The following is a 22,659-nucleotide window of genomic DNA, read 5'->3' on the forward strand; positions in this document are numbered from 1 at the left end:
TTGTAGGGCTGAAGTCCTCTTTCCTCACCCAGGCTACCCCTAACTCCTGAAGCCTCTCTCTGGTTCTTTCGTATGACTCCTCTATCTCAGATCCCTCAACAATGCACTGCGGCCTTCTCAGGCTTGAAGTCTCAGCTGGGAGGAAGCTCTGCTTTTCAGGGCTCATGCAGTTACACTGGACCAACTCGGATAATTTTCCTATTTTTAAAGTCAAGTGATTAGTCATCTTAATTACATTTGCAGTCTTTTTTGCCCTTTTATATGGTTATAAATTATACTTTATCCTAAAACCCTACACTAGTTAAGATAAAGGGAATTTTTAAAAAGGAATCAGTCAAAGGGAATTTTAATAAAAGGAATCAATCTATGAGGATGGGGAGAAGAGGAAAGGAGACAACAGCAAGAAAACATCTGCAAACCAGGAATAGATGGATGAGTTACCCAGTTTAAAATGTAGGTGTTCGTGTCACCTTACAGTGGTGGTATCTCGGTTTTTGAACGTCTCCATTGACAAACATTTTGATTTACAAACACTGTAAATTTTATGGATCTATGGTATCATTAGATAGTCAAATTCATGCTAAGTTTGCAGTGTTAGGGGTTGATTTTCAAGGTCTGGAGTGGATTAATCCAGTTTGCATTACTTTCTATGAGGAAACTGTGCCTCGGTTTCTAACATTTCAGAACTCGGTCTTCCGGAACGGATTACGTTAGAAAACTGAGGTACCACTGTATTATTATTGGGGGGGGGTGAGTGGAGGTGGGCAGGAGCGTTAGAGGTGGCTAAATACAAGAATTGTTTGAAAGCAGTTGATGTGGTTGGATACCTAGATCCCTTTCCTTCTGCCATGTTGGTGACTGCCTTTCCACTGTAGCTAGACATTGGAGATTTATTCTCCAGAAGGAAAAACCAAGGGCCTGGAGACTCAGATACTCTTGGAGGTTCATATGAAGATCATCTCCATTGCCCAGCCTTCTACCCCCACTTGGCTTCTAGAACACTGACAGCCAGCCCCGTACCTTCCAGGCAAGGGATTAAAAGAGATTTCACTGGGGAACCTGACTGGCCTAAGATTAAGAACTAAAGATGTTGAAAATGGGAATTTCACAGCAAATGGCCCAACCAGATCACCCTGCACGGAAACTCTCCTGCCAAAGGACTCAGCCCTGCCGGTTAGTTCTTAGACACTCACTCTTAGTCATGAGGATTAACTAAGCATGAGGGTTACCAAGAATGCTGGACATCTGATGAAAGCGCCTAACAGGAAGAGAAGCAAACAGGAAAAAAGGCAACTTAAGGGAAATATTCTATTTAGAGAGAAGACCATTTTGAAAAAAATTAGACATTTTCTCAGAGATAACAGAAATATTGTCTCTGAAAAAAGAACAGGATACTATAAAACATTTAGAAAACAAAAAAGTACTAAAAGTTAAAAAAATAAAGTCATAGCAAAACTATCAATAAAATTATTAAAAGGTAAAGGTGAAGGAGTCTTACAGAAAATAGATAAAGAAGATGAAGAGATGGATAATAGAGCAGAACAGGTAAGAAAACGAAAGGATCCGCCAGGGTTCCCATATCCATTAATAGGAAGGAGTTACAAAAAGAGAACGGAAAACAACACAAGTGGGACAAGTGGGAAAATCATCAAGAAAAAAATTTCCTAGAAGAGAAGGATATTGGTTTCCATATCAGAAAGGCTCATCAAAAGTTGAGCCAAGTGGATGAAGATAGGCCCATATCAGTATGCTGGGGAGAAAGGGATAAACCTGCAAGTTTGCAGAGAGAAAGATAACAGATCTGATCCAAAGATCAGGAATCTGCGTGGTTTGGGGCTTCTCAATACCCGGGAATATAGAAGATGCTTGAAGAGCAGTGGCTACTTCATTCTCAGTGTAATTGATTCCCATCTTGGAATTCTATACACAGCCAAACTTATTCAAGAATGAAGGTAAAAAGAATAAAGATATTTTCAGATTTCAGACATCCAGGGGCTGAAAACCTTTAACTTTTGCCATGAAGGATTTCTCCACAAACGTGAGCAAAGATTAGATGTCTGACAAGCTGTATCCCAAATGAGATAAAAGGAATTCTGTGCACAGTCTGGATGGAAGCAGCTCAGAAAACTTCAGGAGAGATTTCTGGAAGAAGTGAAAATAGAACATCTGATGTGAATGAGAGATTTGGACAAGTGGTTTTGAATTTGGGATTGAATATTGATAAAATCATAGAAAATTAAGCAAACAGAAAACACAAAAGAATTATTACCCCCAGAGAGCTATCAGTTGTACAGGAAAAGTAATCATGGTTTATGTGGCTCACTCTGATGGCTCACGTGGTCGTAGTAATAACGTAAACTGAAAATTACTCTAGCCAGAGCTACAGTTTATAATGGGACTGGAGATACAGGAAAGACGCCTGACGACGCAGTGGTTTTGGGGTAGAGGTGGTTTGTAGGGATGTAAAGAGAGCTGTTATATCTTCGTCTTCCTGGAGAGGAAGTGGAGAGGCAATAACTAAAACTGGAAAACCAGGGGTAGTAACAGAAGCGTACTATATACAGAAATTTTAAAAAGATGTTTGGGGTGTACACAATGTTAAAAAACAAAATTCCACCGAGTACATTTGAAGATCTAATTGGCTTCATTAAACGATTCATGAAGCAGACAGCATCCTGCTTCATGAACTGGAAGGGCGCTCTGAGGAGTTGTACAAAATGGAAGGTTTTTATAGCAAGAAAGGTGGGGCAAGCGAGGTATTAAGAAAAGAAAGGATTATTTGGGGGCCTGTACTGCTTTTCTTTGGGGGCAGAGAAGGGAAGGGTTTTTAATCATGCAGATTTCCTCTTTCCTGGGCGGAGGTACTGAGAGAGCCAGCCCTGTGACAGATCCCCTTACTGGTGCTTGACCAGAAAATTCAGGATTGGCTGATTATGTCTCTGGGGGAGGTAGAAACTGCAATTAGATCAGGTATTCAATCTAGCTTTGGTGTCACGGGCTTCTAATAGCAGTGAGGCCGCGCTAGGCCTGTGATCTCTTCAGCAATGTCCAGATCAGCGAAGAGTTGAAAGTATTCCCCGGAAAGGGGAAGACTTGGCGTGGGTCTGCTTTTACAATAGTTGATTCTTAGATTGTGCACAGAGATAATTTTGGGAAAAAAAAAAAAAACCAAACAAGAAACGACAGTGAGTTTAGAATGCATGTCATCTAATAAGAGGAATTTTTTTTTTCATGAAACCAATTTTAGTTGTGTTTGCAAGTGTGTGCACACTGGATTGGTTTTGTTAAATGTGTTTCTTACTATAGGCCATGGTAAAAACTTTGAAAGCCATTGTTGAGTGCTTTCTCATTGCCAATTCACTTTTCACAGTTGAATTATTTAAATATTTGCTGGTGGAGCCTGTGCTACTTTTGTGATTAAAAAGAGGGGAAGAGGAGGAAGAAGGAATCTTAAAGGTGAATACTGGGGGTGCCGAAAAATGTATACAGATGACTTGTATTCATCTTTTGTTACTGGTGTATATTGAGTATTACAATTTTAATACAGTTTTTTCCTTTCTTAAAATGTGTATACATTTTTTTGGCACCCTCTGTATAATCCCAAAGTAGACAAGCCCTGTTTACCATGACTGCTGAGGTTGTCACACTGGGAGACCGGCATCCTCCAGGCAGGCTCCCCCCACCCCCCACCCCCCCAGCAATGGCCTCAATTTCCATTGATAATACAGAGGTGGTAATGGTAAGTATGACAATGGAAACCTTTTTGGAAAATCACTTGTAAATCCACCACCCCATGCAACCATTTTCATGCTTTCAGGTTCCATTTTGCTCTTTAACCACCTGCTTACAAATTGTTCCATAGTTGCAAATCGTGATATTGAGATTTCATACATAATGCATATTTGTTTTCTTCTCTTGGTTTATTTTCTTGAGGCAAATTCTTGGTTATGAGGTTATTGGATTAGGGGTTTGACCACTATTTGGGGGTGGGGGAGAGGGGGAGAGGGTTGAAAGTCTGTAACCAGGAGGTACCAGCCTCACCACAGGTTTGCCAGCAATAGTGGTGGTTATTTTGTTAAACTAAAAAGTGTAAAATAGTATCTCTGGATTTCTGGATTGTCTTTAAGTTTCATTTCCGATGACATAGAATATTTGTCCATCTGTTGATTATATTGTCCTTCCATTTCAGTATGTCCATTTCTTTGTCATTTGTCTAAAATTGGAGTATTTGTTTTAAGTCTGAGATTTTGTATGTTGTAGGTATTCATTCTTTGTCATAATTGCTACAGCTGCAGATAACTTTTGTGTTTCCTTTCTGTTTTGTTACTTTTAATTATATGGGAACTTTAAAACTTTTTATCTGTTTTATATTGATATTTTTGCACTTTGGATTGTTTTTTTCCTGTTGGCTCAAAAGTGAAGATTAATATAGGCCTGAAACACTGTTCCCTCGTGTGTGTATGTGCGCTCACGTGCGTGCCTCCACGTGTCCTTTAATATTTAGGTTGATTCTGACTGTTTTAAGTTCCTCTCAGAGTGCTAACTAGCTATCTGAACATTTAAGCAATCCTAACTTTTCCCCTTATTTTGAGAAATTGGTTTTTGACCAACACATGCCTTCCTTTTGCCACATGAATGCTTGATTCCGTTTCAATAAGTTTTGGAGTTGAGATGGTTTGAGGACTTGGAATTCCATTTTTCTGATCATTGTTTTCTATGCAAAAACACAAAATAACTTTTGAGGTCCTTTTCAGTTAGTGGTGATAATTAGTATGTGTGCACAGTTTATCCATCTTCTTTTAGGAAACAGACTTTTAGTCTGTGTGTGTGTGTGTGTGTGTGTGTGTGTGTGTGTGTGTAATTAAATTCATCCGTTGGTAGAGAGCTAAGTTCCTCTGATGTAACTCGGTTTAGCAAATAAGGACCCACAGTCACTTTGGAGTCATTCTGGCTGAGATTGTGGTCAGGTCTGGGTTCTAGTCTCAGCACCGCTGCGTTTATCACCTTCTTGGGGTTCTTTGTAAATGCCGTTAGCCCCTCAGGTTGGCGGCTCGGTACTGTAGTTCTCATCAGCTGCTTTTCTTGCATTGAGTTTCTGAAGCCACGAGCCAGACCTCAGGAGCTTAGCGTGGCTTTTATTCCCAGCACACCGAAGGCCATCGTGCCCTGTGTTGGAAGATGCGGCTTAGGCTGGGCTCCAAACAAGTCTTCCCATTACCTCCTTCAGTTTAAATTCTGGGCTGTGCCTGTGGGGAGACCAGGCTCTTCTGGTGACACTGAAATTCAGGACCTGCTTCTCCATCTGGGCAGATACAACAGCAGAGCGTGAGGGCTGGGGGAAAGGGAGGGCTCTGATGGGGTAGTTCTCACTGGGCAGTTGTGTGCTTTCTCTTCCCATGGGGAGGAATCAACAGTGGGTGAAGAAAGACTAAACTGTTTCCCTTCAACAGTTTCCTCCTTTGTGGGTTGGAGTGGGGAAATAAGTGTCATTGGGCCATCCCCGCCCCTAGACCTCATAGGGTTCAACAGAAATGCTTAACTGCCTGTGCCAGTGCTCTGACTCGTGTGTGGCAGGCGTGTAAGGGGCATGTCTGAGCTCAGTACATCGTTTCATGGAGCATTAGGGTGTTTCTTTCTAGTTGTTCCCTGGCGTGGACCTAGCTGGGATAGTTCTGTTTGAAGTCACCAGGAAGTGAGGGCTTCGAGTTTATGTCATGGTCATTGAGGTTCTCTGGGTGTGTGTTTGGACCCTGACATCTGAAAGCAGAGTTGTTTCCCAGGTGGTTGAGTGTCTGTGGGGCGAGGCCTCGGGAGACGTGGAAGTCGGGGGAAGCAGCTGGGGAGGAAGCCAGTGCCCTGTGGCAAATTGCCCTGCCCTGGGAGATGCCGTGACGCCCCCTGTGGCCTCTCCGTGTTCCCCATGCTTCATGAAAGATCGGAAGGACATGAGGGATGTTGACAGTCCTTGCGTCACCTCAGGACAATCGTCTTCCGAAGGCCCAGGCTGGGGGCAGGAACCAGGCTACCTGTACTGGGAAAGACAGACAGACGTGCTAATTATCTGGCTTCTTTGTTTTCTCCTTTGCAGAAAGGAGGGAGTCTCACTTTGCTTCCTACTTCAAAGCTTTTGGGAGACTTCTCTACTATGGTTAGGTTAAGTGATGTCCAAGGAACGCCTTCTAGGATTCCTGAACTTTGGGCACCCTGCCTGAGCAGCTGTCCCCCTTCTCTGCGGCCCAGTTCCATTGAGGGCATGGCCACCTACCCTACCTTCCAGGCTTCTCTAGAAACCATGGTGGGGGCGGAGTGCATTTGGCATGCCAAGAAACAGGATTGTCTTGTCCAAATAAAGTAATAGGGTTTCTATGACTTAGAATATTTTCCTGCTCCATAGGGTATTTCTAACGAAGTGGGCTGTTTTCTGTGATAAACTTACTTGAGTTTTAGTTAGAAACATGTGTTCCCCCCTATATGCATGAATCTAGCCCTGTGTAGCTAGGAATGCAAAACAAAGCAGTGCTTTGGGGCTTCGCTATCTGTGAAACAAATGGGTGAGTGTTGGTTACCTTTAGCTGGTTGCCCAACAGGAGGCAGCCCTGCCACACCTGTGTGCTGCCCCACAGCTAACGGGGTCCTTCCACCTTTGCAGGACCGCACAGGACTGCAGCTCTTGGTGCCTAGCCTGATACCTGGTCTATTGGGCACATCAGAATCACCTGGGGAATTTGTCAAAAATATAATTTCCGGGCCCCAACCCAGACCTACAACATAGCAGAACCTCCAGAAACATCCAGAAATCGGTATTGAGAATCAGTGATTCTGATGCTGCCAGCTGGTCTCCACACCAGTGACACTAAGGATTGGCCACTGGGAGCCCTGTCTTAGTCGAGGAGGCCGAGGCCCTTGGAGGGCAGGGACTTGCCCAGGGTTAGGCTGTGCTGCTGGAGGCAGGGGTCTGACAGGGAGCCCCGCTCCTCTCCCTGTGGCCACTGTGGCCCAGGCTGTGCGCAGGTCTCCTGTGTGTCCTTGTGTCCACTCGTGTTCTTCAAGGCTGTGGTCACACTCATTCTTGGAGGGCACTTTTGTGGACGTGCTGTTCTGATGGTAGAATGGGGAGGTGCGAGGGGGCTGCTGTGTCGCTGCCCCTCCCTGGCTGGTGTTGGAGGCCAGACAGGCCTGGCTCTCCCAGCAGGGCGTTGGCCACTCTCCTGTCCCTTTTGGAGGGAGGACATGAGCGAATGGTGTCCAGGCTGTGCCTGTTGATTCTGCTCTGGGGGAAGGATGGTGGAGCAGTCTAGCCCCATCTGCAGGGGGTGTGGTTGTGTGTCCCGCGGGCGCCACTTTCTCAGAACGTCACAGAGCAGCAGCCCGGCCACAGAGGCTGCCTCACAGGAACGGATTTTGGTGCAGCCTGGTTTGTTTTTGCCTCAGGCCCTGTTATGTTTTGCCCCTCTTCTCACCCTGGGAAGTGGAGGGCAAACCGGGGGTTAGGGGTGAGCATTCCCCTGTAAGCCTCAGATGCTGCACGCCTGTGGGTCAGCGTGAGGCACTGGCCTCCTTCCCCCTCCCAGGGTGGTGGAGAGTTAGGGGTTCACCTGGACTACCCTTGGGTTCAAAAAGGAACGTAGTAAAGGTGGGTCGGGCCCTCGAATTCTCCTTCGAGGGCACCTCCTTTTTGTAGGATTCTGTGAGAAGCTTTGGGGGGATGGACACAGTTAAGAAAGAGTGGCCCCCTCCCCCCACTCTGGCAGCTTTCAGTGTTCTGTATGTAGTTTAAGCTTTACTACAGCCCCAGGGGGCCAAAACAGTGTCTCTGTGGGTGGAGGTGGGTAGAGGTGGGTGGGGGCGGGGTGGCGGGGAGGGTAAACGGGGGAGGAAGAGGAAGGAGTGGGGTGAATGCTGGGCTCAGGGGATCTCTCTATCCAGTCCAGGGTGCTCCACCTTCCTCGCCTCTGTAAACCATGAGCTTGGGAGGTTGTCTCCGAAAAGGTTAGATGAACGAACATGGAGCCTTATTTCTGGCTTTTCTTTATTGGCCACTGTTAGACTATGTCCAAACCTGGCCTTTCTCTCTTCTTCCCAAGCCCCTATTTCTTCATTTGGCTCTCTCAACTCCTGGCTGCCCTGCCCCAGGCAGTGGTAGGTAGAAAGCACACGGAGCATGAAATATTCTCCCACCCGCCACCCGGTGGAACCCCCCGTCGTTGGTTCAGATCCTGGGCCCTGTCATTTGTGTCTTATCCTTGGAGTCACATGACCTTTCTGAACTCCTATTTCCTCCACCGAGAAGTAGAAAAATCCATACCCAATGGAGAGGTGATGAGATAAATGTTTGGGAAGGCTCCAAGCAGAAGTCCTGGTATTGAGGAGATACTGAAAAATCACACCATTCTCCATTCTTTCAAAAAATCTCCTCTATTCTTTTGGCTGTTTTTGGAAAGTTGATTTAACCTGATTTTTGCCTAACCTCTAGCTCACGTTAGTGTAGTAAACCTGTGCCTGGATGAGTGCAAGAACACGGGGAAACAATGGGGAGATTTCTGGAGTGTGTGTCTGAGCCTTACCTTTGCTCTTTCCTTGGGAAGCAGGTTTTGGGGAGATGTGTTGACACTGAACCTGCCACCTCATCGCTGCCACGTCTCTCCACAGATCCTGCGTCTCAGAAGATGCACTATTATAGATACTCCAATGCTGAGGTCAGCTGCTGGTACAAGTACCTCCTCTTCAGTTACAACATTGTCTTCTGGGTGAGTGCATGCGAGCCGCTGGCTTCCCTTGCTCAGTCCTTTATTTAGGAAATCATCATGCTTCACATACTTTTGACTTGCTAGGCCCCTTGAGGCTCTGGAAGGGTCGGTCGGCGGAGTTGATGAGCCCTGCCCTAGCAACAATTATAAAATGGACCCTTAAGTGCTGTGATGGGGAAGGCCAGGGTGATGGAAAACCAGACTGAGGGGCTCCTGCTGCACCCTGGGGGTTCAGGAAGGCTTGGGTCTCTGGCCCAGATGTGTGTCTGTCTCCTCCCCTCTCTGCCCCAGTCACGCCCCAATGTCACATCGGCGGCAGAGTATTTTGTGTGCTTCTGCCTGTGGGTCAGACCCTGTTCTAGGCTCTGCGAGGTAAGACTGGACAGGGGCGTGAAGCCCTGCCCTGTGGTGCTTGTATTTTGCCCAAAGCAACAGCAGGGAGGAAGACGCTCCTTGGCTAGGGGCAGGGAAGGCCGTTCTGAGGAGGTGACTTGCGGGCTGAGATGAGAGCTGAGTACTAGTGAAGAGGCAGCCACGGGAGGTCTGGGGGAGAAAGCGTCTTGCAGGGAGAGCAGCATTTATAATACAGAGGACTGAGGCAGGAATGAGCTTGGTATATATATGCAAGGTGATGTGGCTACAGCTCAGTAAGGACAGGGGACAGGGGACACAGGTGAGGACAGAGGCACGAAGGAGCCAGGGTGTGAAGGACCGTGCGGTTCTCACAAGTACTTGGAGTTAGTTTCTACTAATTACAGTAACTCTTGTTAAGTTATACATTGGCTGGTGTGATCTGATTTTGGAATGATTCTTCAGAGTGAGGGAATGAATGCTGGTACCATGTCCTGAGATGGAATTTTGGAGCAGAAGGGTTTGAAATGGCCTCTTAGCCAGTTATGTGGAGCTGTCAGTTTCCTGTGTCAGTGACCATCCTGGAGATGAAAGTCTGGACCGCCATCAGAGGAAGGGGTCGCCTGGGTGAGCTCACTGAGGGAGAGTCTGGGCACCGAGCCCTGGGATGATGGAGGTGGGGTTGAGGGGGAGGGTCCACTCCAAAACGGGCTGGGAGTGAGTGGCCGGAGGTAAAAGGAAGACCTGGAGATTTTGTGTCATGGAAGCCTTGAGAAGAGGAAGCCTTTCAAGTAGAAAGGAACAGTGAGCAGGGGAAGCAGGATGAGGACAGGAACTTGTCACTGGCTTTGATAAGGTAGAGGCTGTTGGTGATGTTGGCCAGAGCTGCTTTGTGCTCTGGGAGGGACCGAACCCCACCTGCAGTTGAGGAGCCAGTGAGACATGAGGAAGTGGAGACTGGTGACTCACGACGGTTCTTTCAAGGACTCTTGCTTAGAGAAGAGCAGAATAGTTGGGCACTGTCTGGAAATGGTCCAGGGCTACGGGAGGTAGAGCATGTGTGTGCTGCCAGTGAGATTGGGCCAGGGAGAGGCAGACATTGATTCTGCACAGGAGGACGTGATTGTGCACAGAGGCTTTTAAAACCATTCAGCCAGCATCCTTTCTCAGTGTCTGCGTGGGGCACAGGTGGAGAAGGAGGGACAGAAGGAACGGCCACACTTTGCCTCTACTGTGGATTTTGGCATTTTCTAGTTGGACTGGAAGTTTTTTTTCTTTAAATTTATTTTTAACTGTAGTTGACATACAATATCATATTAGTTTCTGGTATACAACATAATGATTCCACATTTATGTACCTTACGAAGTGATCACCACAGTTAATCTAGTAACCTTCTGTCACTATACAGAGTTATTTGGACTGGAACTCTTGAAAACAAGGCAGACTTCTCAGCCCTTCACCCTTGGTTACACGGCATCATCTCCTGAAGATTTATCTCAAAGTTTTGGGGGTTTTGTGTCCTGGAGAAATGTGGGATTCAATGCTTGGCCATTCATCCCAGGTCTTTTCCTGTGCTTGGCTTACTTTTCACCAACCTTATCGTTGTCCCTGAAGTAGGGCAGTGCTGGTCATTTGATGTGGTTGCTGTGGGACCCTCCCAAGGGGAGGACTGCCTCTCTCAGCCTTGAGATGTGTGGCTTCCCAGACCTGCATTGCTTCCTGTCTGCAGGGAGCCTTTTGTTCCACCTGGAGTCCCCACTCCTCAGCCAGGTGTATGGTGGAGGCCACCTGACCTAGGCAGGCAACCTCATGCTCTGGACACTTGTACCCTCAGCTGTCATCTCCTCCGACAGCTGGGCTTGCTTGGCCTTGGGCCTTGACCTTGGGCTCTCATCCTGACCTTTGCAGCTACAGTGAAACTTTTCCACTGTGGCCAAGGGCCCTGGTGTCTCTGTGTCTCAGAGCTTTCCAGAACAGATTCTTAGCGTTGGGGAAGCTTTAATCACTTGCCAGGTGCTACCAAATTGAAATCGTGGAGTTCAGGAATTCAGAATTGTAGCGGTCCGTTTGGTGATTGAAGGATGCGCAGCACTATTGTCGTTTTGCAGAATTGGCAATGCCTGTGCTTGAGAGTTAATCATTTTTCAGTTAGTGTGCACTGGGGCAGAACAGGAAAGGACAGAACGGAACAATCAGGAAAATGAGGCCTGGGAGAGCTGCGGGAAATGGAGAGCGGGAGACCAGGCAGGCCAGGTGCCTGGATGGGGAGGTTACCGGCCCTTCCCTGATGGGCTCTTGGCGGTTATTTGCTGTCATTTACACAGGAGTTGGGCGTGTGGAATGGGGCCTCAGAATTGGGGTACAGAGCCCTCAGGGATGGGGAGGCGCCTGGGGGGCGGGGACAGGTCAGTCTGAACTCTCACCTGAACTAGTGACCTTGATAAGCCTCAGTGTTTTCATTGTGAAATACTGATCTCACCTGCCTGCTGCCTGCCTCCCAGGTTTGCTGAAAATGTCTGAAATGATATACCAAGCCCTTGACTCCTTAGAGAAATTCTTTTTTAAATGGAGAAAAATACAAAAATAGAATCATAAAATGAATGCCCCCATGGTCTTATCACCTAGCTTCAAAAGTTACCACCTCATCCGATTGTTTAATTCATAACCATCATAACCCTCCCCCCCCATAGTTTGAAGCAAAGCACAGATGAAATAGTTTTGCACAGGGTTTTTATAGTGTTTGTTTTGTTTTGATGAATTAACAATGAGCAGTGGAGCAGCAGAATTGAGGTGTGGAGCAGAATTGATGGGGACCGTGGGCTCAGCAGGTAGGTTTGAATATGGAGAAGGCAACCTGTTGTTTCTTTGACCAATTCTAGGTGCTGGAACAAGCACAGGTTTTATTTAGCAGCGGTTTGTCCTGTTCAGAATAATTTTCACAGTAACTTTCTGTATGACACACCTGTAACACTCCGTTATTTTACTCTTCTCTCCCTCCGATTTTGGGGCTGATTTTTTTTCCCAAGAGGCCAGTAATGATAATACTCACTTGGGGTGAGAAATGTGGATGCTGCTGATGTCTGTGTCTCTCTTTTGGGCTGCGTGTTGTACCGAGTGAACATTGAGCTGGGCTCCACGGGGTTCTGATCACAGGGACATCAGGGAAATGGTGCTCCAGTCTGCACAGCATTTTGAGGGCACTAAATAAAATCTGAAGGGGAAAAAGGTGCCACTTTCTTCTCAACAGTGGAAAATGAAAAAACACTGTGCTTTTTACCTTTTTTATTGTTTTCATTATGATCCTTCTTTGGCTGTGTTAGACCTGTTTCTAGTGCAAAATCTCATTTTGACTTTGGAAAATGCAAATAAAAACCACAGAGACATACTGTTATCTTTGCACCCATGAGGATGGCTAGTATGAAAAACAGAAAATAACAGATGTTGGCGAGGATGGGGAGCGATTGGAAGGAACCCTTGTGCCCTGTTGGTGAGAATGTAAAGTGGTGCAGCTGCTATGGAAAATAGTGTGGTGGGCCCTTGGAAAGTTAAAAAATAGAATTACTGTATGTCCCAGCAGTTCCACTTCTGATCATATACCCAAAAGAATTGGAAGCAGGATCACGAAGAGAGATTGGCACACCCGTGGTCATAGCCTTGTTCATAGTAGCGAACAGCTAGAAACGGCCCAGGTATCTACCGACGGGTGAATGGATAAACAGAATGTGGTCTGTACATGCAATGGAATATTATTCACCGTTCAAAAGGAAGATAGTTATCACATGCTACAACATGGATGAACCTTGAGAACTTTATGCTCAATATAATAAGCCAGTGACAAAAGGACACATGCGGTACAATTCCACTTATAGGAAGTACCTAGAGTAGTCAAATTCATAGAAACAAAAAGCAGAAAGTAGAATGGTGCCTGCCAGGTGGGGGGAAGGGAGAAGAGGACGTTATTGTTTAATTGGTAGAGTGTCAGTTTTGCAAGCTGAAAAGTTCTGTGGATGGTGGTGATGGTTGCATAACACTGAATGTACTTAATGCCACTAAGCTGTACACGTAAATATGATTAATCTTATGCTATGGATACTTGACCACAATTTAAATAAAAAAACAAAACAAATCTCACTTGACTTGCAGAGGAAGGGAGGCAGGGAGAGGTGTAGTTGGAGGAGCCAGGTACAGCTCTTTGGTCGTCTCACCCCACCTGGTTCCACAGAGAGTTTATGCTTTCCTGGTTTTCCTGAGTGAGTCCTCTAGAAGGACGAGTCAGATGATGTCAGCCACGCCAGGACTGCTTCCCACCACCAGCAGTTTTAATCTGCAAAGGTTCGGATAAAGCCCTTGCCTGGATCTATTTCAGAGGCGGATTAAAAGTGAAGCACTGAGCCCTGTTGTGAGCACAGACAGTAAGCCTGTGTCCCTGAGAGAGCCCCCTGCCCTTGCCTTCCTCAGGGATGGCAGGGCTGAGCCGCTGCGTCCCTGCTTGTGAGACGCAGGAGTTAGCAGGAGTTAGTGCCTGAGCCTGTGTGCAGCCTGTTTCTGAGTGAGAAGAGAGCCCAGGACATTGGTGCTCTGATCAGCCTGGCTGGAGGCCCCTTCCTTCAAAGTCAGAGGCCTCCCATGAGTAGGGCCAACGTGTAGTTTATGGTCCAAATCGGGAACCTTAAGAATGAAAAAGAGGTTAGTAGGAATTTTGCCGGAACAACAACAGGTCTTTGTCCTGGGACTGTCCCAGGCAAACTGGGACATGTGGTCACACAAGAGAGGCAAAGCGAGTTTGATGGGGAAGGAGTTAAACGTTAGCTCCCTCCCCTCCGCTCCTGTTACAGCAGCTTTGTGGGCCAGAGTCTTATTCTTTTCCTCTGGACTTTATTATTATGCTCCTCCTTTGATGGGGGTGGGAAGGGACGGGGGAAATGAGCACCTCCTACCTGGGCTGTTGTCTCTGGATCCTTCTGGCCTTAGAGAACTGCCCTGGTGTGAGCTGGGCTCTGTCCAGGTCCTGTCAGACCCACCAGACCCCTGATCTCAGGTCTGGTGCAGATGGTTTCTCCTCTTCCATCTCTTGGTAATTAATGCACACGAAAAGGAAAAGTCTAGTGTTTTAGTCATGTGTGTAGTGTCTTTTCATTTTCACTGCTGAGAAGAAGTGGTACCTTTTTCCTCTTCAGGTTTTATTTAATAAGCTTTTGTATTTGCGTGGACATTCTATACTAAAGCATCTCAGCTGCATTCCGTCCCCTTCTCCATGCTCCGTTCTCCTGTCTGCGGTCACACGTAGCTTCACAGTCTTGTGAGAGCCTCCTTGCGGTCCTGGAGTCTGTCTTTCCATATCAGCATCACCTCTTATAGAACATTCCAGGTTCCTACAGCCGTTTTTCTGATTGTATTTGTGGACATTCCCATATCGGACGTTTAGGTTGTTTCCTTTTTTTTTTTTTTTTTTTTTTTTGCTATCCTAGATAAGGATGCAATGATTAGGTTTCTGTAATACAGATTCTTCCCTGTGGGGAAAAGAGGGAAATTATTTCCTGGAATTGATTCCCAGGAGGGAGATTAAGTGGGTCAGAAGGTGTGTACATAGTTTTGACTGGCCTAGTCAAAGTTGCTTCTCCAGAAGGGCTGCCCCAATTCATAGGAAGTAGATCACCTTATCTTTTGGCACAGAGGGGTGTGTGTATTTTTCCACATGTAGGCTTGCCAAGGCCGTGGTCAAGGATTGCTTCATCAGAGATCCAGTAGAACTAGCACTTGCCTGTGGAGCTGATCCTTGCAGGCCTCAGCTCCTGGGTTCATCGGCTCAGGCACGTCCCAGGCTGGGATCCCCAGTGAGAATTTCCGAGGAAGGGCTGTTCACCGTACACTGCGATTATTGCCCGGCACGGCACGTATGATTATTATATGCTAACAGGAATGTGTGCAGTCTAACTCGCTGGTGTGTGCGTAACTGCATCCTTTTCTAGTACATAGTCAGCATAGCCCAGGTTGCTGGAGTGATTTGTTCCTGCCTGGGAGTGACTCAGTCCCATCTTGTTTATACCTTTGTTCCCCCCAGAAATGCTTTTTTCACCACTACTGAGGTGGAAATTAGATAGAATAACATGCACCCATTTCAAATGTCCAGTCTGATGAGTTGACAGCCAGCTGACTACCCCATGTAACCACCATCACCACAATGAAGGTAGAAAACATTTCCACCACTTCAGAAACTTTCCTGAGCCTTCCCCAGTCATTCTCCGCCCCCTTCTGCAGGCAACCATTGACCTGCCATCAGTTAGATCTAACTCTCGAATCTGACTTCTTTTAGTTTAGGTGATGTTTTCTCTGTTGTGTTGCTCTTTTCAACTTCATTGATTTTTTTTTTATTTTTATTTTATTTTTATTTTTTTTTATTAGTTTCAGGTGTACAAGACAAGGTAATACTTAGACATTCATCATTTATATCCCTCACACTGTGAACCCCCCTCCCCCCATCCACTATCCCTCCGACCTCACACTGAACCATCACATTATATATATAAAATTATAGTTGGCATTCATTAATGTTTAGCTTCTGGTGTACAATGCCATGATCAGGCATCCACAGTATCCCTGAGGTGGTCTCCCAAATAGGACGCATGTCCATCGGATACCCTTCATTGATTTTTTTAATAAATTTTTTAAAAATTTTATTTTTAAAAAGTGTGGTAAAACATATATAACAAAATTTATAATTGTGACCATTTTTAAGTGCGCAGTTCAGCAGCATTAAGTACATTCACGTGGTTGCGCAACCATCGCCACCATCCATCTCCAGTCTGTTTTACTGATTTCTGCTCGAGTTTTTATTTCCTCCCTTGTACTTACTTTGGGATTATTTTGCTGTTTTTCTAGCATCTTAAAGTAGAAGATGAGATCATTGATTTTAGATCTTTTTTTTTCCTAGTGTATTTCATGCTATATGTTTTCTGCATTCCATACAATTTGATCCATTTTCATTTCATTTGGTTAAAATACCTGGTATATGCATATTCTGATGTAATGTGTCTTTTCTTTTCCCCCTGTGGCTCACTTGAAGAGTTTCACTTTATTACTGGATTTCAGTAATTTTATTATGATCTATGTACTGGTGTGATTTTTGTTAATTCTGTCTGGGGTTCATTGGGCTTTTTGGATGTGGAGGTTTACAGTTTTCATCAAATTTGGGACTGTTTTGACCATTATTTCTTCAAATGTACACCCTCTCTACTATTTTTTTCTTAGATACCTTGTCCCACAAGTCACTGAGGCTCTATTCAACCTCTCTCCCTGCCCCCATCCTTTTGTTTGGATAGTTTTATTTTTTTAATTAAATTTATTGGGGTGACAATTGTTAGTACATTTTGGATAGTTTCTATTGCTTAGTCTTCAAGTTCACTCATCTTCTATAGTGTCTAATTGGATGTTAAGCCCATCTAGTCAGTTTATCATTTCTAATATTGTATTTTCTATTTCTGATAGTTTCATTTGGATCTTTTTTATATTCTCTATTTCTCTCATTACATTTACATTTTCCTTTAAATCCCCTAGCATAGTCACAATGTTTTAAAAAAATCTTTGCTAATTCCATCTTCTCTATCATTCCTGTGTCTTTCTCTAGTTACTGATTTTTTGTCCCTTAATCATAGGTCACATTTTTTTCCCTTATTGTAGGTCACATTTTTTCCCCTTTTTGCCTATCTAGTAATTTTGACTAGATGCTAGATAGAGCTTTTCCACCTAAGTATTCCTATCGTGGTCAGCTTGGGTTGCCATAACAAAATGCCATTGACCCGTTGGCTTAAACAACAGAAATTTATTTTCTCACATTTCTGGAGGCTGGAAGTCTGAGATCAGGGTACCAACATGGCCAGGTTCTGGTGAGGACTCTTTTCCTGGCTTGCAGATGGCTGCCTTCTTACTATGTCCTCACGTGGTGGAGAGAGAGAGCGAGCTCTGGTCTCTCTTCCCCTTATAAGGACACTAATCGTGGAGGCCCCATCCTCGTGATCTCCTAACCCTGATTATCTCCCAAGGCCCCACCTCCAAAGACCATCACAGTGGGGAAGGGGTTGGGGCTTCAACATATGAATTTGAGGGGCGGGCTGCAAGCGTTCAATCCATAATATTTCCTTAACAGTTTTGTCTTTTGAATCAGACATGTTTTGTTAAATATTGTATGAGATTCATTCTTGTATGTAGTTGTAGGTCATTCTCTTCATTGTGTAACATTCTGTTGTGGGAATGTATCATTGGGATTGTTTGCAGTTTTAGGCTAGTAAGACCTGATGAGGTAATATAAAAACATACCAGGGTTGTAGACCTGAATTACAGGGATGTCCCAGGGTTCATGTGGCTGAGCTGAAGAAAATCGTGACTTTCTTCTGTAGGTCCAAATGGTTTTAGCGTTTGATAGTTGAGTACAGGACTTGGCTTGCAGGGCAAACCTGGCTCTCTGCCTGTTTTTGCACATACGTTATTGGAACACAGCCCTGCCCATTTGTTTACATATTGTCTGTGGCTGCTTTCCTGCTATAACAGCAGAGCTGAGGAGTTGGAACAGAGACCATCCATTGTGCAGAGCTGAAAGTATTTACTATTTGGCTTATAGAAGTGTCGAGCCCTGGCTTGGTATCTTGGTTTTCTGTCCGCTGTTAATCACTGATCTGTGCCAGTGATGGCAGCGGCTGGGGTTGGGGTGAGGCTGGGTTGGGGGTTCCTTCTCTCAGTTGCTTGGGGAGCTGCCTCTAACCTCCCTTGGATGACTCTGCCCTCCTCCTTCCTTCCTTTCAAAGGCTTTGACATGTTCAGATTCCTGGGCGGGGTTCGCTCTCTGTTATCAGGGAACACAGACATCTGTGGAAGCTGCCCCTAGAACCCTCTGGGTAGTCTCCACCCCTCCCGCTGTGTCTGCTAGCATGGGTTCACTGCGTGTGCTAGGAAGGGCACACATGCTTCTTATTCTCAGAACCACCCTTCCGGCAGGAGGAAAAGCTGGTGTGTGATAGCTGTGTGACCCTGTGCAAAGCACCATCCTGTCCTGGGCCCTGCTTCCCTCTGTAATGAGGAAGCTGAGCTCTAGCGTCCTTTCTGGCTCCCACACCTTCCAAACTCCCACTGAGAAGTGGTACCATTGTGAAAGGAATATTTCCTGTTCTGTTTAGGTTCAGAGTAGCCACAGCCTTGAGGGGCAAGGCCTCCTAACCCTGGCAGATGCCCTGGCACTCTTCCTCAGCCCACTGGGCTCTCAGGGCCAGGTTGGGTCTGTGGTCTATGCTCTCTGGAGTCCTTTTGGCCAATAATTGAGTTGTTGTCATTTCGTGTGGCTACAAGTCTCTCTGGTGTTCTCTGAACTCACCGGGCCTGGAGTCAAGATTTCCTGTTCTGGAGAGAGTCAGGACTATGGGGTCTCCACCTGGCGTGATTTATGAATGCAAAGCTTAGACAGCAGGAGGTGCATGGGGATCACTGGTCTCTGACTGCTTAGTGGTGCAGACTGGCAAACTGAGGTCCAAGAGAGGGATGGCTCTCTCAAGGCCGCAGGGTGAGTTAGGAACGGAGGTGAGACTCTGTTCTAGCTTCTCCCACTTCTTGCCCTGTTTTCTTTCCATCGTCCTTCCCTGCCTCACTTGAAAAGCCTCCAGAAGGCTCTGTTTCCCTAAACTCCACTTTACTGTTGTCTCTAGAAACCCAATGAAACAGATGTTTCTGGAAGGGAGGATCTTGTCTTAGCACAAGAAGTGGTGCTGGGAGATTTCTGGGGATGGAAGGAGGGTGCAGAGTGTTTTCAGTCCAGCAAATGCTGGTGGCATCTTGAAGGCCCCTCCATGCCTCCGCTTTGCCACCACTGCAGGAGGGCAGCACCCGCTCAGAATGGCTCTGTGCCCCAGGGTAAGTATGTCAGGTATATACGTCTTTCAGCCCTACAACCTTCCTATGACCCAGGGAAGGTCACCCCATTTTGCAGCGGAAAACAGGCTCAGAGAAGTTCCCAGACTTGCATGAAGTCCTGTTGCTTAAGTTGCAGAGTGGACTGGAGAAGAACTGGTTGACCCTTGGCTGGGAGTTCCTTCAGCACTGCTCTGGACTACCTTTAGTTTCAGTGGTTTACTCTTTGTTGTGTTTCCTTCTGGTTTTCTCTGAGGCTCCCATAGATGGCTCAGGGGAAGGGACTCTGAATGGCAGCCTGCATCAGCCGTGGAATTTGCAAGAACCAGAGGCTAGCAAGGCAAAGCCTGAAACAGTTGCGTTGCTGCTGCTGGTCTCCCTGGAGCTTGCTGAGGAAGGGCCTCTAGGGCTGCATGAATTGCCTGAGTACTTTCGCACAAATGCTCCTGCAAGGGGCCTGAGCCACTAAAGTGTGGGTGACACGGGGCTGCTTTTGACCTGCGTGGTGTTGGAAGCGTCCTCCAGTCCAGCAGGGCCAGGCCAGGTGTCTGCACTTGTGTTGTGCCTTGAACCTGCCTGAGTCAAGTGCCACAGGCTTGCTCACATGGTGAGTGGGTTTCCATGTGGCTTCAGGGACCAGGTAGGGCTGGGCCAGCCCAGAGCGCCCCAAGAGGACCTCTCACCTTTGTGGCTTAGGTGGAAAGGCCAATATTGAATGTTTGCAATGGTAACCCGTGCCCCCCCCCCCAAAGAAGAGGCCCCGCTCCCTTGGACACCTGCCCTGGGTGGGAATGGTGATCCCCCCCACCTGATAGACAGTGGGGGTCGCTGGCTTTAGAGTCACATGGCCCAGAAGCCCCTTCTGTGAAACTCCCACACGTCCCAGCCCCTGTGACTGGCCCTTCCTGCTGGCCTGGGTGGCTGCCCTGTGGGCGGTGACATAGTGGGTGTCAGGAGGGTCAGAGACACTCAGGTTTGGTCCTAACTCGGCCACCAGCTAGCCAGTGACTTGGGGCAAATAACCAAAGTTTCTATATCTGAGCTTTCCTATTTGAAAAGTGGGGGTAGTGGTACCAGTGCCATAGGTAGGGAAGGGCCTCTTGAGGTGTTTTAAGTGTTTATGTTTAACGCAGCACCTGGCACCAGGGAAGAGTGGTGACCAATGCAGTGCATGTGCCTGATAGTCCGAGGCTGGCCTCCCTTTAGGCTTGGTGGGCCTCATTCTTTGGGACGGACTTTAATCAGGTCATAGAAAAGAAATGAGGAAGGTTCCCGAAGCTGGAAGACACCTAGCTGTCTTGTCACTCCCATATGGTTGGCAACCAGAGTGGACAGCCTGGCCCCACAGACCATCTGCCCGAGACAGTTCCAAGGAAGGCGCTCTGCTGGGAGCTCGGTGAAGCTGGCGAGTGTCATGGCTCGTTCAAGGGGTTGTCGTCTGAGCACCCAGATAGGTCACTTCCCCTGTCTGGTCTTTCCTCAGTCAGCTCGTCTCTAAAACGAGTGTTGGTCCCCAAAGTGTTTGCCCTGGGCCAGTATTCATTGAACCCATGATCTGGCATGTGACCCCCCCACGCCCAGTTCCTGTCTTCTTGTGCGAGTTCACTTTAGTTCTTCCTTTAAAACAGAATGGAAAAAAACACGAGCCCTTCCTGGGGCTCAGTCCCTGTGACAGCAGGGGAGCTGTGCTCAGTGGTGGGGAGCTGGTGGCGCAAATGGACTGTGACTCCATGGGGGCGACTCCCAAGGGGCAGACTTTCCGCACCGTCCCACGGGGTGCCAGGCGAGGGTGGGCTGTCGTGGAAAGTGGTTAGGCAGGGGCTAGAATGCTTCCTGGGGACACTGCATACGGGATAGGGATGGTCAGCCTCCAGGCTCTGTCCTGTTCTGACCCCAATGCCCTGTGTAGGCCTTGGCCTTGGAGCTGGGCGAGGCGGGGCTTTTACTTGGCCCTCTCTTGATTTGAATGCATTTCGATTGAGTTAGACCCGGGGATGACTGTGCCAGAGGGGAGCAGGAAGGATCACAGGCAATAACCCCTCGTCTGGGAGCTCTGGCGACGCACTCATTTGTGCCCACTCTGTCCCTATGGGGCCACGTTCTTCTCCAGGTTCTTGGGATACAATTCTGAACAAAAGAGAAAACATCCCTGCCCTCACAGGGCTCGGGTTGGGGAGACACAGACAGGCAGAACCTCACGTGGTCTGGGTTGAGTGCCAGGAGGAAAATCCAGCAGGGAGGTAATCAGGAGTGATGGAGGGGGAATTGTCCACCTAGGGCAGGAGAGGAAGGCGTCTCTGAGGAGGTGAAATTTGAAGAGACTTGGAATGACGTGAGGGAGAAAGCCAGGAAGGGCTATGGAGGAAGAACGTTCTAGGCTGAGGGAATAGCATCAAGTTTCTGAGGCAGGATGAGTTTGGTGGGATCAAAAACTAGTAACAATGCCGGGGTGGCCTGGGAGTAGGGTTGCCGTGGGGAGATGGGCAGGATACAAGGTTGGAGAGGTGGCCCAGGGCTGGCCGTGTAGGCTCTTGTGGGCTGTGGCAAGGAGTTTGAGTTACATTTTAAGTGTAAAAGGAAGTCATTGGAGGGTTTGAAGGAGTGGAGTTATCTGATCTTTATTTTAAAGGTTTGTTCTAGTTACTTGTGGTCCTGTGAGGAGGCTGAGATGAGGCCGGTTCCTGCAGGGTGAGAACAGTCAGGAAGAAAACGGGCCAAATGCACTATGGATTTCGGAGGCAGAACCAGCAGAGGGTCCTGATTGGGTGAATGTGGAGTTGGAGGGAAAGAAAGGGATCAAGTATGAGGTCTAGGTTTTCTGTCTTTAATGAATGAGTAGACGGACAGTGGTACCATTTAATGAAAAGGGAAAGAAAAATTGGGAAGGAGTTGGTTGGGGGCTGAGAGACCAAGGCTCTATTTGGAGGCACATTAAGTTCAAAATGTTGTCCTTCGATCTCTCAGGTGGACAAGTCAAGCGGACGTTCGGAGCAGGTGTGGCTGGAAATTTGGATTCGGGAGTCGGCAGTATACATACAGATAGAATTGAATGCCATGGGAATTACGAAAGCATTTGAGGGCTCCAGGCCTGAGCAGTCCGTCTCACCAGCATGTAGAGTCTGGTCCTGAAAGAGGACAGCCAGCTGACAGATGGAACTGAGGAGACAGCGGGGGAGGAAGACAACCTGAGTGTGAGCTTTGTGGCCCCACAGCTGAGTGTGTCAGTGCCTCGGTAGAGAAGGGACTGGATGACCAGCTGTGGCGGATGACATCAGCAGGCAGTGACTGGTCACTTTGGGGCTTGCTTTCCATGCAGTGTCAGACACTGGGGAGAGGAAGTGGTCATGCACCCCATCAAGAAAACGGACTTTCGTCAAGTAGTTGACCATTGGAGGACTGACAAGCCAACGGTCGGTGTGGTGTGGTGGAAAGGACGCTTTGTGGGCCCCTTAGAGCCCGAGGTCCACAGCCTAGGGATATTGCCTGTGTGGCTCAGGGCTGGCTCCAGAGCTTGAGACGGCGCCTGGCACTTAGGGTGTACTCAGTCAGTATTTGTAGAATGAGTGAGTGAATGAATGAATGAAACAGAGACTTGGGATCTGAGCCCTTCTCCACTGCTGCGTGGCGTTTTGGTCTTGGTCCTTTGAGGTCCTGTGTTCCACTTTGTAA

The 22,659-nt window shown here is 47.3% G+C and overlaps 1 protein-coding gene across 3 annotated transcripts in view; it reads left to right on the forward strand.

Moving 5' to 3' along the window:
- TSPAN14 (tetraspanin 14) overlaps nt 1-22,659 on the forward strand; it is a 53,414-nt gene that overhangs the window by 18,222 nt on the left and 12,533 nt on the right. For 2 of the 3 annotated variants that reach the window (XM_081075300.1, XM_081075301.1), the window contains exon 2: nt 8,650-8,747. In XM_081075300.1, coding sequence (XP_080931426.1) covers nt 8,667-8,747 — 81 coding nt within the window. In that variant the 5' untranslated portion in view covers nt 8,650-8,666. Of the gene's footprint in view, nt 1-8,588; nt 8,748-22,659 lie in introns of all 3 variants that reach the window. The other variant, XM_081075299.1, reaches the window with a different exon arrangement.

Source organism: Rhinolophus hipposideros (genome assembly GCF_964194185.1).
Source record: "Rhinolophus hipposideros genome assembly, chromosome: 15".
Classification (NCBI taxonomy): domain Eukaryota; kingdom Metazoa; phylum Chordata; class Mammalia; order Chiroptera; family Rhinolophidae; genus Rhinolophus; species Rhinolophus hipposideros.